Raw genomic sequence first — 19,073 nt, forward strand, 5'->3', positions numbered from 1 at the left:
TTAAAGTGGAATGTAGAATTATATTTATTGTCTTAATTTCTTTCTAGACTGTAAGTGCTTTGAGAGTAGGGACCACAGATGTTTCATAATATAACCCAGGAGAATGCTTGGCACACCGTAGGTGTTCAGGAAATGTTTGTGGAATGAATGAACCAATACATTGATAGTATAGCCAATGGTGATTAGATAATATTGGTGGGGGGAGATTGCCAGGGACATGACTCTTGGTCTCATCTCCAGCGCAACTTCTGTGTGGACTTCCCGTCTGCCCCTTAGCTCCGTACCTTTGCTGACCGCAGCTGGTAGGCATTGTTCTCATCGATGAGCCATTCCATATTCAAGGCTCTCCTGGGGGCTCTGATCTGGACGCGGAGATCCTGGACACCGTCGAAGGGGACAGCTTCGCGGAAGCGAGTGAGGGCCTCTATGGCCACGACCGTGGTCTGGGTGTTGGGATGGGGGCCTCGGATCAGCACCACTGACAGCGCACCGGAGCCCCTTAGGGCACGAGCACCACGGACAGCTCCTTCCGGTGGGCCAGTAATGTCAGCACCTCGGCTAGCGACCCATCCCCCCACCCCACCCCCACCTCCACCCCCAGTTTCCGAGGGTCCAGTCACCTGGGTGGACCGAAAGCCTCCTCCCAGCTCCCGTTTCTCCAGTAGCCACTTGGCGATGGCATGTGTCTCATTGCGCCGACCCAGCTCCAGCTTCTGCATCAGCGCATAGGCCGTGGCCTCAATGGTGTATAGGGAGTCCATGTCCAGGTTGCCCACTGGCCAATGGGTTTTGTCTAGAAGATGAATGTCTACCTCGTCACGCAGATCTGGGCCCACCTACCTAAACCTGCCCTCTCCTCGTGTCCTATCGCCCAGTTTTTCTCATCTGCTATTTTAGTGAGCACCTACTTTACGTGAAAATCTTTGCTGAGGAGACGTATGGACATTGCATTTTTTCAGAACCACTCTAGGAGACAGGGACACTATTTAGAGTTGGGGAAATTGAGGTTCAAAGAAGCTCCTCCACATCCCTCTCGGTCCCACTGCAAGTGCGTTTTTCTACCTCCACTCCTCTTGACTTGGGGAATGGAGAGGATGGGCTCAGGACCCTCAGGGATGGGGTAGGGCAGGCCATGGGAAGCAAACCCCTCTCAGTTACCTATGTTTCATGACCTTCTTTCCATCCTTGAACATACCAAGCACTTTCCCACTTCAGAGCATTTGCCCGTGCCATTCCGTCTGCTTGGAATATCCTTGGCCTTTCACGTAGGTGAGCTTTCTCATCTTTCATTCCAGCTGAGGGGTCCCCTTTTCGCAGAGGCCTTCCCAGTTCTCCAGTCTATACTCCCCTCCCCTCATCGTCGCTCCCACCCACCTTGTATGTTATTATCTCAGCACCTGTCTCAAGTTGTAATTCTCTTTTGATCTGTTTGTCTTCTACCTGCCTCTCCCAGGAACGGTGGGACTTTTGAGGGCAGGGACCACACCAGTCTTGTTCACCTTGGTTTCTCAGGGTCTGAGCTCAAGGGTAGGCACACCATAGGTGCTCATAAATGAAGAATCACGTTTTGCTGGATTTGAGATCATGCAATCCCCCTCTCTCTGCCCCCATGACTGTGGTTAACACATAGTTGGTTGAAAAGTGGCCCACACCCACCCTGGCTGGCAAAGCTGTCCAGGCGGTCATTGGCTCGGGGGCTCCTGGTGAGGGCCAGAGCATAGGAGACTATGGCTATGGCAAAGGTTGTCTGAATGTGGGGGAGTTTTGTCTCCAGGAAGTCACCGGCTTGCTTCATGCTGGCAGCCAAATTCTAGAGAGTCAAGAGAAGAGGCTAGAGGGAGGTGATCAGAGGAAAGGGGTCTGGGAGCTAGAAGAGAGGAAAGCACTAAGAAGGACACGAGGGCAGGGGAGCTCCCTGTGTGCAGGGGGTATGGCATCCTGGAGACCCTGCCCTCGTCTTTGGGTCCTACCGGTATCTTCTGGTTGCACCACTGCTTCCCCTCATTCAGAGCGATCAGGACAAGAGCTGTGAGGGATACATCTGCCTCCGAGCCTTGGTAACCACCCTGTGGATGCAGAACCACACCCATAATCCCTTTACCATCTTGGAGACACCTTCCCCAGTCTCTCCTGACTGACCTTGAAAAGCTCCCAGGTGCTCAGCTCTGGGCTGGATGATGCTGAAAGCAGGATGACGAGAGAGGTAGAGGAGGAGGAGCTATCTTGCGATTTGCCTGTGTGGGGTCTGCTTTACTAAGAAAAGTTGACGGCCATGGAGGGTGCTGTGCTAAGCTCTCTATGCTAGCTCAAAACATACTTGCAGCAGCTCCATTTTCCTGACGAGCAAACTGAGGGTCAGAGGGTGAAGTGTCCCCATTGCTGGTAAATGACCGACAAGGTTCAAACTCCTCTTTAGTCTCCCAAGTTCCGCCCTCAATCCCTGTACTCGACTGAATAATTTTCCCCCCAAATGCTTGTCCACCCAGAACCTCAGAGTGTGATCTTATTAGGAAATAGGGTCTCTGTAGATGTAATGAGCTAAGTTAAGAATAGGTTATACTGGATTAGGGGGACCCTGTATCCAATGACTGGTGTCCATATAAGAAGGCACACACAGAAGGAAGAAAGCCATGTGAAGATGGAGGCAGAGATTGGAGTGCCGTGGCTATAAGCCAAGGGATGCCAAGGATTGCCAGGAACCACCAAGCTAGAAGAGGCAAGGCAGGATTCCCACCCCATGCCCCAATGAGCCTTCAGAAGGAGCATGGCCCTGCCGAGACCTTAATCTTGGACTTCTTTTTTTTTTTTTGGCCACGCCGCATGGCATGTGGGCTCTTAGTTCCCCTACCAGGGCTCGAACCTGCGCCCCTTGCATCGGAATTACGGAGTCTTAACCACTGGACTACCAGGGAAGTCCCAATCTTGGACTTTTAGTCTCTAGAACTGGGACAAATAAATAGATTTCTGTTGTTTTAAGCCACCCAGTTTGTGGTACTTTGTTACAGCAGCCCTAGGAAACTAATACATACCCCAAAGTCTCTTCTTCTCACAGTGGCCAATGAAGCCTGTGAACTCTTGAATCAGTTTACATCCGTCCTCTGCTCAGAACCTTCTGTGGCTCCCACCTCACTCAGAGGAGAAGCTCAAGTCCTCCCTTTGGCTCACAAGGCCCTGCACCATCTGTCCCATCACCTCCCCGCCCTCCCCTCCTCCCCCTCTCCCCTTGCTTACTCTGTTCCAGCCACACTGGGCTCCTCACTGTTCCTCCAAAATATTGGGCACATTCCAGTCTCAGGACCTTTGCACATGCTGCTCCCTCTGCTTAGGACACTCTCTCCTTAGTTATCCACAGGACTTGCTCCCTCACCTCTCCAGTTCTGTATAAATATCATCTCCTCAGGAAGCCTCCCAAAATTTCACCCCTCCCACCTTGATCCCCCTTTCCCTGCATTTTTCCCGTATCACTTATAACACACCACATCATTTATGCCCCTATTATGCTAATTGCCTGTCTGTCCTCCACTAGAATGTCTGCCCCATGAGGACAGGGATTTTTGTCTGTTTTGTTTGCCCTGAGTTCCCAGCGCTTAAAGCAGTGCCTGGCACATTATAGGTGCCTGATAAATGTTCGTTGGTGGAAAGAAACTCAGATCTGTGAGCCTGTCTTACTGTTCCTGTGTTTGTAACTCCTTTATGTACCGCCTTCCTGTACCATGTAGGGCTTTCACTCACACAGTCCTCCCTTCTTTTGGGGGTGCATTCTGTCTTTGCTGGTTCATTCATCCATCCAGAGTTTTATTCAGCAACACTTGCTGACGATGATGAACCAGACCTGCTTTTCTCCCTGGAGGACTCACAGTGTAGGAAAAGCAAACCCTGAACAGACTCTTGCAAAGCCCCACAGGCTTCAGGACCTGGCATCTTTCCTCCTTCCCAGGCCTCGGGATGGATCACCTCTTTGCCATCTTTGGGCTCTGATGACACTGGTCTCTTTTCCCCGTCCTCAAACATGCCAGAGCCTCAGGGCCTTTGCACACGCCGTTCCCTTTGCCTGGAGCTCTGTTTTCCATTCTTTCCTCCGCTGTCTCCTATTCCTTTTTCAGGTTGCTGTTTTACTGTCACTTCCGCCTGTAGGCTACCCCTGACACCCCCAGCGCTGGGCATGGCTCCTATTAAATCCTACCTCCTGCTTTTCTCTCCCATGGAACTTGGCACAATTGTGACTTAAACAATCACTAGTTATAATTATTTGGTGAATTTCTGTCTGCCCCCCACTACCCAGCTTATGTCAGTTCTACAAGCAGGGGCTGTCACTGTCTTGTTTACCTCTGTGTCTCCCCTCTACCCAGCACAAGGCCTGGCACACAGCAGTTGCTGGATAAATGTTTGTTGAATGAGTGAATAAATCACATCCCTAACGTGATAGGTGCACAGGACAGGGCTGGTATTCGGGGGAGACTTAGAGGAGGTGGTGTCTGATCTAAATCTAAAGAGAAAATATAATTTGGCTAGATGCAGGGGAAAAAAGGGATGAGGCGTGAGTATACCATGCAGAGAGAGCAGCCTAAGCAAAGATACAGAGGTGAGTTGGAAGGACCTGTGAGCAGGGAGTATTGAGGGGTGGGGCTTGGGAGGAGATACAGAAGAGAAGGATAGAGTAGAGAGATACTGTTGTAGGTGACTGTGTTTGTCGTAAGTGACTGTCACAGAAGGTGTTTGAGCAGGGGAGAGACCTCCCAGGCTGTTTGAAAGCTGTTTCTGGAGGCTGGTGTGGAGGAACAATTGGTAGGGATGGGTGTGTTGGCTGGGGGAACAAGGAGGACTCAGACCCAGAGAGAGGTGGGCCAGGACTGGCAACTCCTTGAAGCAGGGGTGGGGGGATAGGTCCCAGCCTCCCCACATTGTAACAGAGTGCAGCATGGTCCAGAGCAGGGACATGTGATGCTTGGTGCCGGACCTCGGCTCTTTCCTGTTCTCATTCTACCTGGGAACACGTCAGGGGGCTGAAATTCCCCTCCCAGTGTGCAGAGCCCTTGGGTTTTGTTTGAATGGCTCAGGTAGTGGTGGGGGGGCGGTGGGCACCTTCATGGACCCCATGACCACAGGGCTTTCCTCCACGAAGCTCCCGTCCTTTGCCTGCCTCTGGGTGATGATCCAGTTGGCAATGGTGCAGAGAGACTCAGGATTGAGCGCCCCGATTGTCATGGTAGGGTAGGCCAGGGCGAAGACCCGGAATACGTAACTCGTGAGCCTGTTGGAAGGGAGACAGGGTGGGTGATGGCTGGCAATAGTCACCAAGGGGGTTCTAGGACAGGGGCGTCTACACTATGGAGAAGTCTACCCCAGAGAGCACGGCAACTTGGAATGCTGCTGGCCCTCAGGCTGCCTGCCCCAAGACCCCTCAGTGGGGATACTTCTGGGGTCATCAAGCCCCAGGCTGGTCCCTCAGGCTTCCTCCTACCAGTGCCCTCATCCTTACCAGGTGCTTCCTGGGTTTCCCTTGCTGGTGTGGTAGGTGCTATCTGCGCTCCGGTGGGTCAGCATCCGGCTGTACCCTGGGAAAACAGGTGGATGGGAATTTACCGGGAGAGTTGGTGCTTGGGTGTGGCTGTGAAGGGGGGGTTAGTTACCAGGCATAATCTGGGGGGCAGGGTATGGGTGGGACTTAGGGGTGCATCATATCTAGATGTAACCTGGAGGAGGGGACTGGTCCAGGTGCATTAAGGAGGGAGCTGCAGGCCCAGGTGTAAATGAAGGTCATGGCCACATGTGACAGTGGGAGCCAGGGTACAGCTGTATCTGGGAGTAAACTGGGAAACTGCGCCATTGGGGTGTGGTTGGGAATTACTGCTGGGGAGGTGTGTGACTGGGGAGGGGTGTGACTGGGAATTACTGCTGGGGAGGGGTGTGACTGGGAATTACTGCTGGGGAGGGGTGTGATTGGGGAGGGGCGTGACTGGGGAGGGGCGTGACTGGGAATTACTGCTGGGGAGGGGTGTGACTGGGGAGGGGTTTGGCTGGGAATTGCTGCTAGGAGGGATCATGGAAGGTGAAACCCAGGAAAGGGCGTATCCTGAGGGGCCACTACCTGGGTGTTTTCCTGTGGGTTGTTTCTTGGCTGTAAACTAGAGATGTCAGTGTGTCTGTGTAGTCAGAGGATGTTACTCCTGGGTGTATTCTGGAGAGGGCACCTCTGGGGTAGATTCTGAGCATTGCTACTTGGGTATTATCTGAAGGCTACCTGGAGGTTTACTGTTTGGGTTTAACACTGGGGATGTTAGTGTCTGGGTGTCACTTGGATGGAACACCATCCAGAGCAGCTGGATGGAGGGTTAGTGTCTGAGTGTAACCAGGGAGACGGGGTCAGCGTCCAAACTAACTTGAGGGTCTCTGTCAGGGTGTAACCGGGGTGTGTATCTATGGCTGTTACCTGGGGGGTTTGGATGTAACCTGGGAAGGTGTTAGCAATCAGGTGTAACCGGAAGGCCACCACCTGGGATTATTCTGGAGTCTTCTGCCTGGAAGTTCCCTGGGGGTGTAGCCCAGGGCATGGAACTGATTGGCTATAACCTGGGACAGTGTCTGAATATAACATAACCTGGGAGGTTGCTGCTTTGGGGTTAACCAGGGTGTCTGTTATGAGACTTGTAGCCTGGGAGAGGGGTCAGGGTGAAGGAATAATGTGGGGGTCACCATTGGGGGTCACCTGGGGGACTTGGTATCAGGTTGTCATCAGGGAGAAGAGTCAGAGTTTGGGTGCTATTGTCTGGGAAGGTCCAGTGGGGGCCTCCTCCAACCCCAGGGGTACCTCAACCACCCTCCCCAAGAGTCCCAGACACCCTCATCGAGGTCCCAGGAGGGGATCCACTCTCACCGCTGACAATGTTCTTCATCACTTGCTCCCTGAGCTCCACCCCAACCTTGTTCCACTGGCCCGTGCTATCCAAATAGCGGGCCAGGATGATCACGGGTGCCAGGGAGCTCAGCGTCTGTTCGGGGCAGCCAGTGGGGACCCTCAGCAGTCGCCTTGTTTCTCTGGGTGTCAGGCTGCCCAGGATGGTCTCTCCAAGGATGTCACCTGTCAGGTGGGCATGGTCTAAGCTACCATGGCTCCCCGATGGGGACCATAGGTACCCCCAGCCCCTCCCTCAGCCCCCACAGGAGCCAGCTCTGTCTAGGCACCTTGAATGCTGACAAACACTTCTGCCTCTGTGTTGGGCATCTTGTTCAAAAAGTCCTGTTTTGGCACCAGCTCCATCTGGGTCTGACCTGAGCAGGCACAACCTTGTGTGACAAGCAGGTTCTGGGACTGGGGAGGTCAGGGTTAGACTGCAGACTCTGGGAGAATCTCAGACTGGCCCTCTGACCAGATCCCCTCATTTCAGCCCCTCCCTCCACTGGAGCATGGTCCCAGGATCCCACGTGCTCCCTGAAGACCCCACAAACCTTGGGGGTTCAGGAGGATGCTATGGGATATTTGCTGTATCTGACCCTCTGCCTGTAGGATGCAGTGAAGAAGAAAGTTAAAAACAATAGTCATAATGACAGTCATAATGACAGTAAGAGGAAATATAGCTTTTAGCACAGACTCTGGGACCCAGATATCTGGGTTCAAATCCCAGCTCTTTTGCTTCCTAGCTGCATGACCTTGGACAAATTACTTCACCCCTCTGTGTCTCAGTTTTCTCATCCATAAAAGGGAGAGTATAGTAGTTCCTACCTCAGAGAGTTGTTCTGAGGGTGCAGTGAGTTAATATTCTTAAAGCGCTATATCCTAAGTGCTAAAAAATGTGTTTGTTAAGTAAATAAAGTATCACTGATGGGTCATGCACTGGTCGTGTGTAATCTTCACAGCTCTCTGATTATTCGTGGGTATGAGGATTATCCCCATCCTGCAAATGAGGAAACAGAGGCTCAGAGAAGTTAAGTAACTTGTCCAAGGTCACACAGAAGAGACAAGGTTTGAACCCGAGCCTGACTCCAAAGTCCTGAAGTGGGGACTCTGTGACTGAACTTTCAAATCATTGTCTCGCACCTCACTCCTTTCTTGGAGGCCTGTTCATTGATCTTGGGCCCACCTGCCCCTCCCGTGATCACACAGCCTGGAGCTCAGGAGAAGCCCCACTCGCTGCACTGGCAGCAAGGGCTGGGGGTGCCTATTACCTGGACCAGGAGTGTCTTCCTCACGTGGTCCTGGACCCCAAAGCCCATGACCTTGACCTCCACATCCACTTTGCCTGTTTCAAGTGGGAGAAGCACGAAGGGCACCATCTTGGAGGAGGTGGGGGGCACGACAACCACCTGGCGGGAAGGGGCTCCTGGCTTTGCCGCACTGCACAGTGGCTCCTTGTGGGGGAACTCCACTCGGACCTGGGGCAGGGTGGGCAGTTAGAGGGTCCTGATGCATGAGGAGGCCCAGGACCCTAGAGTCACAGTCTCCTCCCTGCCCCCACCCTGAGAATCCTGAGTAGGTGACAGTGTAGCATAATGATTGAGAGTAAAGACCCTGCCTGGGTTCAAACCCCTTCTGTCACTTAGGTGCTATGTGATCTCAGGAAAGCCATGTAAGTTTCCTTATCAGGAAAGCCATGTAAGTTTCCTTATCAGGAAAGCCATGTAAGTTTCCTCATCTCCAAACCAAGAACAGTCATAGCATCCATCTCCTGGGGTTATCGTGAGGCTTAAATGGGAAAATGGCTTAGAAACTTTTTCAAAAAGGCTGCCACTTCACTGGCTCCTTCGAATAATGGACACCCTCCATCCCCCTTATAAAACACACTGACAGACATTTTTGGGGGGAGAGGGGAAGGCTGGGGGCTTCACCTTGACCGGGTAGACCATGAAATTGTACAGCACAGCTTGGATCTGGACCTGCTCATTCCTGATCACGGAGAAGGGCAACTTAAGATCCACAAAGAATGATTTCATAACTGTCAGCTCAAAGGGGTCAGAGACGCAAAGACCTAGAACCAGGAGAGCACTTGACGTTAAGCAGGGGCCAACTGCCCTGGGGCTGGCCAGGGCCACTGTTCTCCTATTCCTTCAGCACTGGGCTTGTGGGGTCACCTTGTCCAGCCTTGAGACTGACGGCCACAAACTGCCATGTGGTGATGGAATCTGGCACGGTCACAAGGGTGCTGTAGTGCGAGATGCTGCAGAAAGTGCCAGGGTAGGGAGAAGGGAACATAAGTGAGTCTGTGCAGCCTGGACAGAGCCTCTGATTGAGGGTTACTGTCTTGGGCTTACCGTCACTATGAAGGGGTCAGTGGGTCACCCAGTTAGAGAAATTTGGGGGGGACCCACTGGGATCTTTATCCCCATCCAGGAAGTTTCATGTCATGGGACAATACTGAGAGCTCAATGTCACTCCTGGGGGTATTGGCCATGATGGATGCCCCCTGATGCATGGAAAGGGCCAGGGACCAGAGGCTGGCATGGGGACCATAGTCCTACCCCGATTCACTTTTGGGCAGAGTTATCTTCTTCCAGAACCAACTTTCAGGGAACAAGCTCCGGACAGGCTGGTCCTCCTGGAAGATGTCATCAAAGTCCTCGTCTTCATCCGCTGTAGGGAGCAGGTGTGGGTCAGGGTGTCTTTTGCATGTCTCCCATGACCCACCAGACTCTTCAGTGGGGTCCTCCCACCTCATCCCTCCATGGCACATGTCACCCCTTGACCTGTCCAGGGCTCTCCATGTCCCTCAGTGGAGCCCCCCGACCCTGTGCCTCCTGCCGTGGCCCCCTCACTTGTCCCCAGAAGCAGCTGCTCCTCTCGGGCCTCCCGAGTCAGGGCCTCAGACAGACGGCAGCAGCTCAGGAAAGCGGCGATGCAGACTGGTCCATAGCGGACATGACAGGTCCTCTCCTCACACGATAGCCCCACTGGGCTCTCCCGGATCCCAGCCTCACAGCACTTTCGCTCCAGCTCTGTCTCGAACTTGTTCACTGCAAGCCAGAGTTAGTGGGACAGAGGAGGGGCTGGGTAGGACCTGAGGAAGCAGGGACCCATCCACCTCAATGCCATGTACACCTGACCTCTGTTTAGCGGTATCTCTGGCAATGCTGTCCCTAGAACTTTGCCCGTGTCTTTCCCCTGAAGCTTCACATTGAACTCATATGACGAGTTCTGATGAGGAAGCTGAGCTACAGAGAGGTCAATTCACTGGCCCAGGGTCACACAGCTCACAAGTGGCAGAGCTGGGACTGGAATTCATGCTGCTGCCCCTGCTATTTCTTCTCCTTCTCTCCTTCTTTTTGGACAGGCATTGGCAACGCCATGTTTATTTATTAAAATTGTGATTTTGACTCCTGGTTTTCGTTGTGTGTTTTAAAAAAATGAAAACACAGAACTTGCTGTAGAGCATGATGTCAAGTTGAATGCTTCTAAATTAGCGAACTGAAGGAATGCACTTAAAGATAGAAAATATTAGAGCAATTTAATAATCTTATTGTCTACCATATAACATGGTTAGAACATCTATAGTTAAGTGATTGTTACCATAAATAAAACAACAGTCTACATTATGTACTTTTCTCAGAAGGTTAGCATGATTTTCGATATTGAAATTAGAGTTAGGGTTTTACCTCAATTTTTATTAGATTTCACTTATTTTCCCTTTATTTAGATCCACAAAGTCATTAGTGCTGCTTAAAAAGACTGAAAAATCTAATATTCATAGAATTCATGCTTCTAACAACACCCAGTGCTGCCTCTCATCTTCCTTGAACTCTAGGCTTCTTGGTCCCATCCACACCCTGGTCTTGGTCTACATGTTATCCATCTCCCCCTTCATCTACCTTCCTTCCTGTATCACAGAAGCTAGACATCTAAAAACTACATTTCCCAGACTCCCTTGCTGCTAGGGTTCTGGATGGGATGAGATTCTGCCACCCAGATGCTCTTGTATAGAATTTGGAAAGTGGAAGAGAGGTGGAGACCATTTTCCCTGCAACGGTGGTAGCTGATGGGTGGGCTCCAGTCTATGTGTTTTTGTAACAGGCATAATTCTGTGTTTCACTATCTACCTGCCAGCTTCATGAGAGATTTTGGCAGAGTTTCCTGAGATTTCATGCATTGAAACCTAGATTTCATGCACTGCAAGAACTACAATGGAGTGATCTTGAGTCTCAGCAAGCAGCCTTCCAACTTCCACTCCTAAAGTTCAGCTAATGATTTTGAAAGCACCAAACTCCCATCATTAAATCACCTCCCCTCCCTGCCCCCCGACTGGAGTAACTAGAGTGGTTTCAGTTTTCTTTTCTAAGCCGTGATGAATACAGATTAGGGAGCCAGGAGGGCACATCCAGCTTTAGCTCTGACCTGCATTCCTCTTGGTCTCCAGCCTCTTCAGGGAGCGGCGGTGACGGCTGGGAGATGGGCTCTGGGGGCAGTGCCAGTCTGGGGATCAGAGGGAAGAATGAGAGGACAAGTGTCAAGATCATTATCAACATCCTTGAGATTTATTGGGTGCTTACTGCATACCCAGTGCTTTATATGCATCACCTCATTTTATCCCACAGCCTCTTTGTAGTCAAGATTTGCCACTTAAAAGTTGTGCAGGGGCTTCCCTGGTGGCGCGGTGGTTGAGAACCTGCCTGCTAATGCAGGAGACGCAGGTTCGGGCCCTGGCCTGGGAGGATCCCACGTGCCGCGGAGCGGCTGGGCCCGTGAGCCACGGTTGCTGAGCCTGCGCGTCTGGAGCCTGTGCTCCGCGGCGGGAGAGGCCGCGATGGTGAGAGGCCTGCGCAGCGCGGTGAGGAGTGGCCCCCACTTGCCACAACTGGAGAAAGCCCTCGCACAGAAACGAAGACCCAACACAGCCAAAAATAAATAAATAAATTAATTAATTAATTTAAAAAAAAAAAGTAACTGAAGTGAAAAACCAATTGAGGACACAAAACAAGGCAAAAATATTAAAAAAAAAAAAAAAAAAAAAAAAGTTGTGCAGGGCTTCCCTGGTGGTGCAATTGTCAAGAATCTGCCTGCCAATGCAGGGGACACAGGTTCAAGCCCTGGTCTGGGAAGATCCCACATGCCGTGGAGCAACTAAGCCTGTGCGCCACAACTACTGAGCCTGCGCTCTAGAGCCCGTGAGGCACAACTACTGAGCCCATGTGCCACAACTACTGAAGCCCGTGCACCTAGAGCCCATGCTCCACAACAAGCCACCGCAATGAGAAGCCCGCGCACTGCAACGAAGAGCAGCCCCCGCTTGCCACAACTAGAGAAAGCCTGCGTGCAGCAACGAAGACCCAATGCAGCCAAAAATAAATAAATAAAATAAATTTATTTAAAAAAAAAAGTTGTGCAATCTTCAGCAAGTCACTTAACCTCTCTGGGTTTTAATTTCTCCAGCTATGTAAAATGGAATAATCATAGTTCTATCTATGAGATCATGCATATAAAAGTACTTGGCACAGGGTCTAGTTTGTAGTAAATAGAAACTGTTATTTTTTTAAAAATATTTATTTATTTATTTATTTGGCTGTGCCAGGTCTTAGTTGCAGCACTCAGGATCTTCATTGCAGCATGCGGGGTCTTTTAGTTGTGGCATGTGGGATCTTTTAGTTGTGGCATGTAGGATCTAGTTCCCTTACCAGGGATTGAACCCAGGCCCCCTGCATTGGGAGTGTGGAGTCTTAGCCACTGGACCAGCAGGGAAGTCCCAGAAATTGTTATTAATATCACTATTCATAGCTGAAAAGAAGACCCTCCTAGTTGTCCCCAAAATATCCATTCTCCCCTATCGTTTGTGGCAACTAAACCTCCATCTTTTATGTATCACTCAGAATGAAGACTACATTTCCCAGCCTCCTTTGTATCTAGATAGGGCCATGTAACTGAGTTCTGGCCAATGAGATGAGAGAGAACTGTACTATTCTTTCCACTTCCCTTCATCCTGGTGCCTGGCAGGAGGTCCTGGTGAGACTTCATCTTGGAATATGGCAGAGCAACAAGCTAGAAGGAGCCTGAGTCCCAGAATGACCTCTGGACTGTTATTGAGCAAGAAATAAACTTCTACCTGTTTAAGCTACTGTTAATTCGTATCTCTGATACACATGGCCAAAACTACATCTTAATTAGCACACAGTAAGTTACTTCTATTATTATGTACATTTTATGGAGAGATAAATTGAGAATCAGAGGGGAAATATGATCAGCCTATGGTAAGTGGCAGGGTCCTAGATTTTAGCTCATCTCTTTCACACCAAAGTCCATGTTCCTAACCACTAGATAGCACTTCCCCCACCCCTGCCCTCTTCCTGCCCCCCTTAAGTACCTGAGCTTGCCAAAGTGTCCATCCCTGTGCTCATCTTCATGTCCAATCCAGCATCCTTGAACACAGCAAGTCTGTCTTTCCCACTGCCTGCTGTGCAGCCAATGTCATGTTCCTCCACCGTATCCCAGACCTGAGGGTCAAGAGAGGAACCTGGATTTGGAGCCTGTATGACCCCTCCAGGGAAGGTGCAATGGTGCACTGTAATTGCTGGTTCAAATAATAATTTTCACATAATCACCCATTTATTGAGCCCTTACTACCTGCCAATCTCTGTGCTGTGCACAGGCTCCTTGAATCCTTGCAACCACCAATATTGTTCATTTACTAGGTGAAGAAACTCAGGCTCCAGCTAGAATCTCCAGGCAATCTTTGGGTCCAAAGCCCACATGTTCTTACCTTCTTCTGTGTGAGCTTGTGTTTGCTGTTCAAGATATAGACAGCCTTGTCCACGGCCACCAGCCCTACTGTGGCCTCTGCATCACCTGTCACCTTCAATTCCACCTGGCTGCTGGGCTGTACAGGCTGGAGGTATCCTTCATTCTTCATGCCAACCTTCAGCTAAGCAAGGAAAAAGAGAGATGTCAGGAAAAGAGGCTCGTAGGTCACCAAAGGGCTTCCACAAGTCCACTTTCAAGTTCATGCTCCCTCAGCTCTGATGGAGCATCTGGGAACTCCACCAGGCCAATCTCAACTCTACACATTTACTTGCATCTTCTCCACCTCTTAAGTTGAGCTTTTAAGGCCACATCACTTCTCCTTCCTCTCCTCTGCCTCCAGACTGAGAGCCCTTGAATTTGTACAGACCATCTCCCAAGCATTATGATGGTGGTGTACAACTTCAAGGAGTTTGACTCACCTTCTCCTTGCATTTGTCATTCACATCAATCCAAATGGAATCAGCCACCAGTTCAGGGTCCTGCCCTGTTCCCCTTGGCAGTAAATAAAAGGCCAGGATGCGGAAGGAAGGAAGCATCTTTGAAGTCACATCAATAATGGCTGACGTGTAGACACTCCCATGACTTTTTAACTGATGTTTGGCATACACAATCTGGCCCTTACTCAGGACCTTGGAGACAAGGGCGACTATGGATGAGAAGGGTAGAACCAGCCCTTCCCCTAGGCTATCCCAGCCCACAAGGGAGCCCCCTAGTCCCTTTGCTTCAGCCTCTAGGTCTGAGTCCATCCCAGATGGTTCCCACCAGCTCAAGTCCTGGTCCTAACCCCTCACCAGGATGGTGAAGTGAGTGATCCAGTCCTTGGTTGCAGGATTTTGATGCTTTGTGTTGAGGCTCAGCTGGATGTTGCTGCCAACCTCTGTGCCCAATGTCTTCACCTCAATGTGCAGGAAGTTCCCAGACCCGTTCTGAGTTGAGTAAGGCCAAGCTGTCATCCTGGCTGAAGCCTGCTCCTCTGGCTGGAGAGGTGCATCAGTTTCCACCTGGGGAGCATCATGGGCAAGTAAACCCCTAATAACACTTCCAGCTCACACAGTCCCAGCCCCACTATCCCTGTCCCATAAGGTTGGTACCAGGATAGGGAGCTCCTTCAGATCTCCATTTGTGTTGATGGTCAGAGTGGCCACCCCACTGGACGAGGTATGTACTTTGTGGTTTTGGCAGCGGACGAGGACTTTGGAGGCTGGGGACCCATCAGGATTCGAGACAAAGACCTGGGGTGGAATCTGGCATGAGACAAAGGACAGGCCTGGGGGTGGCCTGGTGTAAGAGGTGGGAACTGGGAATGCAATCTGGATAGGACTGCCTTGTACAGCTGTACAAGTTGTGCACTGAGCAACACCAGGGGCACCTCTCATTTAGAGCCTATGAGTGGAGCCCCTGGAGTTTTGCAGAGTACAACCGTATGTGGCAGCCCTGGTTGTTGGTGTACCAGGGTGTAAGGGTGGGAGGAATTGAGGGTGAAAAGGGTAGGAGGAGATGTGGAGGTCTTGGGGAAAACTTGGAGTAGGATTGGCACCAAAGGATGTCTCCAGCTTTTCTAATGCTTATCAGACATTTCAAAGTCACCCCAAATGAATGTATGTAAAAATAGCATGCTTTCTGGGCAAATGTAGCCTTAAGATAAACTTCTAAGCATCACCTTCCAGCCTGACTGTGATCCCTAACCCCCCACAGAGAAATTCTGGAGCCATCACTGTGCTTTGGGGGGACCTGGTTAAGACTTGAGGGAACCTTGGGATTGGTCTGGAGGCATGATGGACTCAGCTCTCAGACAGATGAGCTCTGGGAGGCAGGTGAAACCTGTGTGTGTTTTTGTCTCCTGGGAAGGTCTGTTTCAGGGAGGGGCCCAGAGTCCCTGCGTGGAGTGAACCCAGACTCTGACCCTAAAGTGGAATGGCATCCCTGGCTTGAAATACTGGGGTGTCCTGGTGAACTTGATGTTGTACGGGCTCTGGACAATCTTCACTCCGGAGGTCTCAGCCTGGACCATCTCACCCCCTGGAGAGACAGGAGGATCGTAAGTTCTGTGGCAGAGGTTCAGTTTCCTGGGGAAAGAGCAGGCTGGTATGGGAGGCCCATCTTGGTGAAGGCAGGAAAAGACAGTAACACGATTTCAGCTCCTCCCAGCCCTTCCAGCATTTCCCCATTTCTCTGATGAGGAAACTGAGGCAGGAGGTGTCCCAAGGTCACATGGGTGGAGTGTCTGGGTTGGGAAAGGACACAGGGTCCTGACCTCAGCCAGGGGCCTGGGTGGGGGTGGCACCTGAGGAGAAGACAGTGACGTTGACAAAGATTGAGGCCCCAATGAAGTCCTCTTCCGGGCCTTGGAATGTGGCCATCAGTGTGTCCTTCTGGAGGGAGACGTGGCCGAGGCCTTCAAAGATCTGCTCTCAGTGCAAGAGAGAGGAGAGGAGATGGTTTCTTGGGAAATGGGCGATAGTAGAGGAAGGGGAGGTGGGGAAGGGGGAAAGAAGGGGGAGGAGGTGGGGAAGGAGCGACAGGGGAGGGGTGGGTCTCAGTCACCTCCACCCTCTGCAGGGAGCTTTTGATGGAGATCCGATGGGAATCCTGCTTCACCCCAAAGATGGCCAGAGCGTGTCCATCCACTGGCTTGTTGAATATATATCTGGGGGATGGACATCCATCTCACTGGCTCTGAAGCACCCACACAACCTCATGTATCTGCAGAGACAGCCTGTGTAATCTCCTGGGGCTGCAGAAATGGCTGTAACACTTTGGGAGGGGCGGAAGTGGCCCCTGGTAACTTAGATGTTTCCATTACTGACCAACACAAGCCTGGGAGGTGACAAATATGTCCCTTAAGGCCTTGTTGGGTTGCAGATGAAGCCTGTGTAACCTCACAGGATGGTGGAGGTAGGCTGTACGGCCATATGGGGCCACAGGGAAATCTGAACACGGACTTCCCTGGTGGCGCAGTGGTTAAGAATCCCCCAGCCAACGCAGGGGACACGGGTTTGATTCCACATGCCGTGGAGCAACTAAGCTCGTGCGCCACAACTACTGAAGTCTGCATGCCTAGAGCCTGTGCTCTGCAACAAGAGAAGCCACCGCAATGAGAAGCCCGCGCACCACAGCGAAGAGTAGCTCCTGCTCGATGCAACTAGAGAAAGCTTGCACACAGCAAAGAAGACCCAATGCAGGCAAAAAAAAAAAAGAAAGAAAGAAAGAAATCTGAACAACCCCTGGGATGGCAAAGGTGGCCTGTGAAGCCTCGTCAGGCAGTTTAGGTGACCTGTATAGCATGACGGAGCTGCAGAAATGGTCTGTATAATGTCAAGAAGTGGCAGATATGGCCCTTACAACCCTAGGTGGACAATATGACCTGTGCAGCCTTGTAAAGTTGTGGGGATGGTCTGTAAATTCCATAAGGCAACATATGTGACATTTGCAATTTCATAGAACTTCAGAGATGGTCTGGACAACCTCACAAGATGACAAAGGTGCCTATGCAACCTCTTGGACCTTTAGAGATGGTCCAAACCATGAGATGTCGTATAACTCCATTAGGTAGATAAGGTGGCCTGTACAACCCCAGAGAAGGGATGTACTGTACTGAAGGGATGGTCTGCATAACCTCACGGGACAAGAATGTCTCATGGGTGGCAGAGAGTGCCTCTCCTATACCCTAAGAGCTACAGAAGTGGCTCATTTCTCTCTACCCATTCAGTTTTTTGGCATTTCTGGTCCTCTGGCCAGGCTGGGGGTAAAGGAACTCACCGGGCCTGGATATTCACGCCCAGGGCCTCATCATTGAGGTAGAAGAAAGTCTTGTTTGGTGTCAGCTGGACCTCAAAAGATGGGAGCACTGGGTGCAGTAAAGAGAGTGTCACCCTCAGCATTTCACTGTCATCCCCCCCGTCCCCTCCCTGCCCCACTCGCTCCTTCCTCAGTGATTCTGGCAGCCCCCAAGGGCTGGAGCACATAGTCCTCAGGCCCTGGCACACAGTAGGTGCACCATGAGCCCTCCTTTGCATTTGCAGCCCCGGTCCTTGCGTGGTCCACCTTGTCTACCCTGGCACACCCTTCTCACCAAACTCCTTCACTTCAAAGTTTGCCTTGAACTTCTGCTCGGGCGCACTTTGGTATCTGGCTTCGATGCTCCAGGTCCCAAGACTGAGGCACAGAGAGAGTTAGGAGAGATGGAGCCTGAGAAGGAGAACCTCCCTCCCTCCACCCCTAGGGTTCCCAACAGGGCACCTGATGAGCTCTGGGAGGCGGAAGGAGTTCGCGAAGACACTGTCCTTGGCCAGGAGATCCTGGCTGATCACAGTGATCCCCTCCGGGTTCTGCGGGGATCGGGGGTGGTTGGTTCATGCCCCAGGCCTTCAGCATGTGATATAACCCCAGTGTCTGGGATCCGCCCTCCCCTCAGGAGAGGTCACCTTGATGTCCAGAGTGAACGTCCTGGGCACAGGATCCATCCTGTGGTTCACAGTGTATACCCGGTATTGAACTGGAGGAGGGAAAACTCTTAGCATGGGATAGAGTTTGGAGAGGGGGTGGGTATAGTCATTAGGATCTCGGGCAGCGGAGGGGGGGGGCGGCTTGGACAGAAGGACACCCTGGGAGGTGGAACATGTGGGCATGGGGGAAACTGGGGATGAGAGTCAGCGCCTGCCCCAGGCCAAGTGCCTGGGGGCTGTACCCAATTGCTCAGGAGTGTAGATGGTCTTATCTGTCTGGATGAAGATGTAGCCAGCGTGGGGAGCTACCAGCACCAGCTTCTCCATTAATGCGGAGGCCGAGGTGGGTGCCCAGGTTGCCTGGATGATGACGTACTGAGTTCCTGGTTGTGGCGGGTACACCAGGCTCTCGGGAATCTGGGGAGAGATGCCCACACTCCTCAGGGCCTGCTGGGGTCTCCATCCCTGCGGGCAAAGCCCTGTACCAGATCTTGGAGAAGCAATTGAATGGGAGCTCTCTGGTTCTGCCCTTGGGAGCAAGGTTCCCACGTGTGCCGCCCAGGTTGCTGCTGAACAAGGGCATCCAGCCCAGCGCGGGGCGGGGTGGGGGGGTGGGGTTGGGGGGTGAAGGGGGGATGCGATCCCGTTCAGGCTCAGTTTCCCAGACTACCAGCAGAGGGCGCCTTTTATTAATTCGCACAGAGACGTTATACGGACTAATCGAGGCCTTTCTCGGAGCCCAGACCTACGGGACTTTGACTTTCTAAATGGATAGGACATGCAAACTGGTATATATAGAATGGATAAACAACAAGGGCCTACTGTATACCACAGGGAACTAACTGTATTCAATATCTTGTGATAAACCATAATGGTAAAGAATAAGAAAAAGAACAGATGAATGGATAAAG

At 51.6% G+C, this 19,073-nt stretch overlaps 1 protein-coding gene across 2 annotated transcripts in view; it reads right to left on the bottom strand.

Annotated features, from left to right (window-relative positions):
* Positions 1-19,073, bottom strand: part of LOC102998929 (complement C3-like) — a 28,271-nt gene that overhangs the window by 7,779 nt on the left and 1,419 nt on the right. For both annotated transcript variants that reach the window (XM_007169005.3, XM_007169006.3), the window contains exons 3-30: positions 18,405-18,579; positions 18,142-18,212; positions 17,957-18,045; positions 17,790-17,872; positions 17,477-17,564; positions 16,262-16,364; positions 16,002-16,122; positions 15,621-15,736; positions 14,809-14,949; positions 14,509-14,718; positions 14,137-14,346; positions 13,677-13,838; positions 13,281-13,410; positions 11,321-11,398; positions 9,748-9,945; positions 9,454-9,565; positions 9,067-9,152; positions 8,824-8,963; positions 8,164-8,370; positions 7,447-7,498; positions 7,183-7,269; positions 6,875-7,078; positions 5,480-5,555; positions 5,083-5,251; positions 1,971-2,066; positions 1,657-1,810; positions 621-793; positions 285-443 (exon numbers count right to left, since the gene is read on the bottom strand). In XM_007169005.3, the coding sequence (XP_007169067.2) occupies positions 285-443; positions 621-793; positions 1,657-1,810; positions 1,971-2,066; positions 5,083-5,251; positions 5,480-5,555; positions 6,875-7,078; positions 7,183-7,269; positions 7,447-7,498; positions 8,164-8,370; positions 8,824-8,963; positions 9,067-9,152; positions 9,454-9,565; positions 9,748-9,945; positions 11,321-11,398; positions 13,281-13,410; positions 13,677-13,838; positions 14,137-14,346; positions 14,509-14,718; positions 14,809-14,949; positions 15,621-15,736; positions 16,002-16,122; positions 16,262-16,364; positions 17,477-17,564; positions 17,790-17,872; positions 17,957-18,045; positions 18,142-18,212; positions 18,405-18,579 (3,690 nt within the window). The remainder of the gene's footprint in view (positions 1-284; positions 444-620; positions 794-1,656; positions 1,811-1,970; positions 2,067-5,082; positions 5,252-5,479; positions 5,556-6,874; positions 7,079-7,182; positions 7,270-7,446; positions 7,499-8,163; positions 8,371-8,823; positions 8,964-9,066; positions 9,153-9,453; positions 9,566-9,747; positions 9,946-11,320; positions 11,399-13,280; positions 13,411-13,676; positions 13,839-14,136; positions 14,347-14,508; positions 14,719-14,808; positions 14,950-15,620; positions 15,737-16,001; positions 16,123-16,261; positions 16,365-17,476; positions 17,565-17,789; positions 17,873-17,956; positions 18,046-18,141; positions 18,213-18,404; positions 18,580-19,073) is intronic.

Source organism: Balaenoptera acutorostrata, chromosome 2 (genome assembly GCF_949987535.1).
Source record: "Balaenoptera acutorostrata chromosome 2, mBalAcu1.1, whole genome shotgun sequence".
NCBI classification, from domain to species: domain Eukaryota; kingdom Metazoa; phylum Chordata; class Mammalia; order Artiodactyla; family Balaenopteridae; genus Balaenoptera; species Balaenoptera acutorostrata.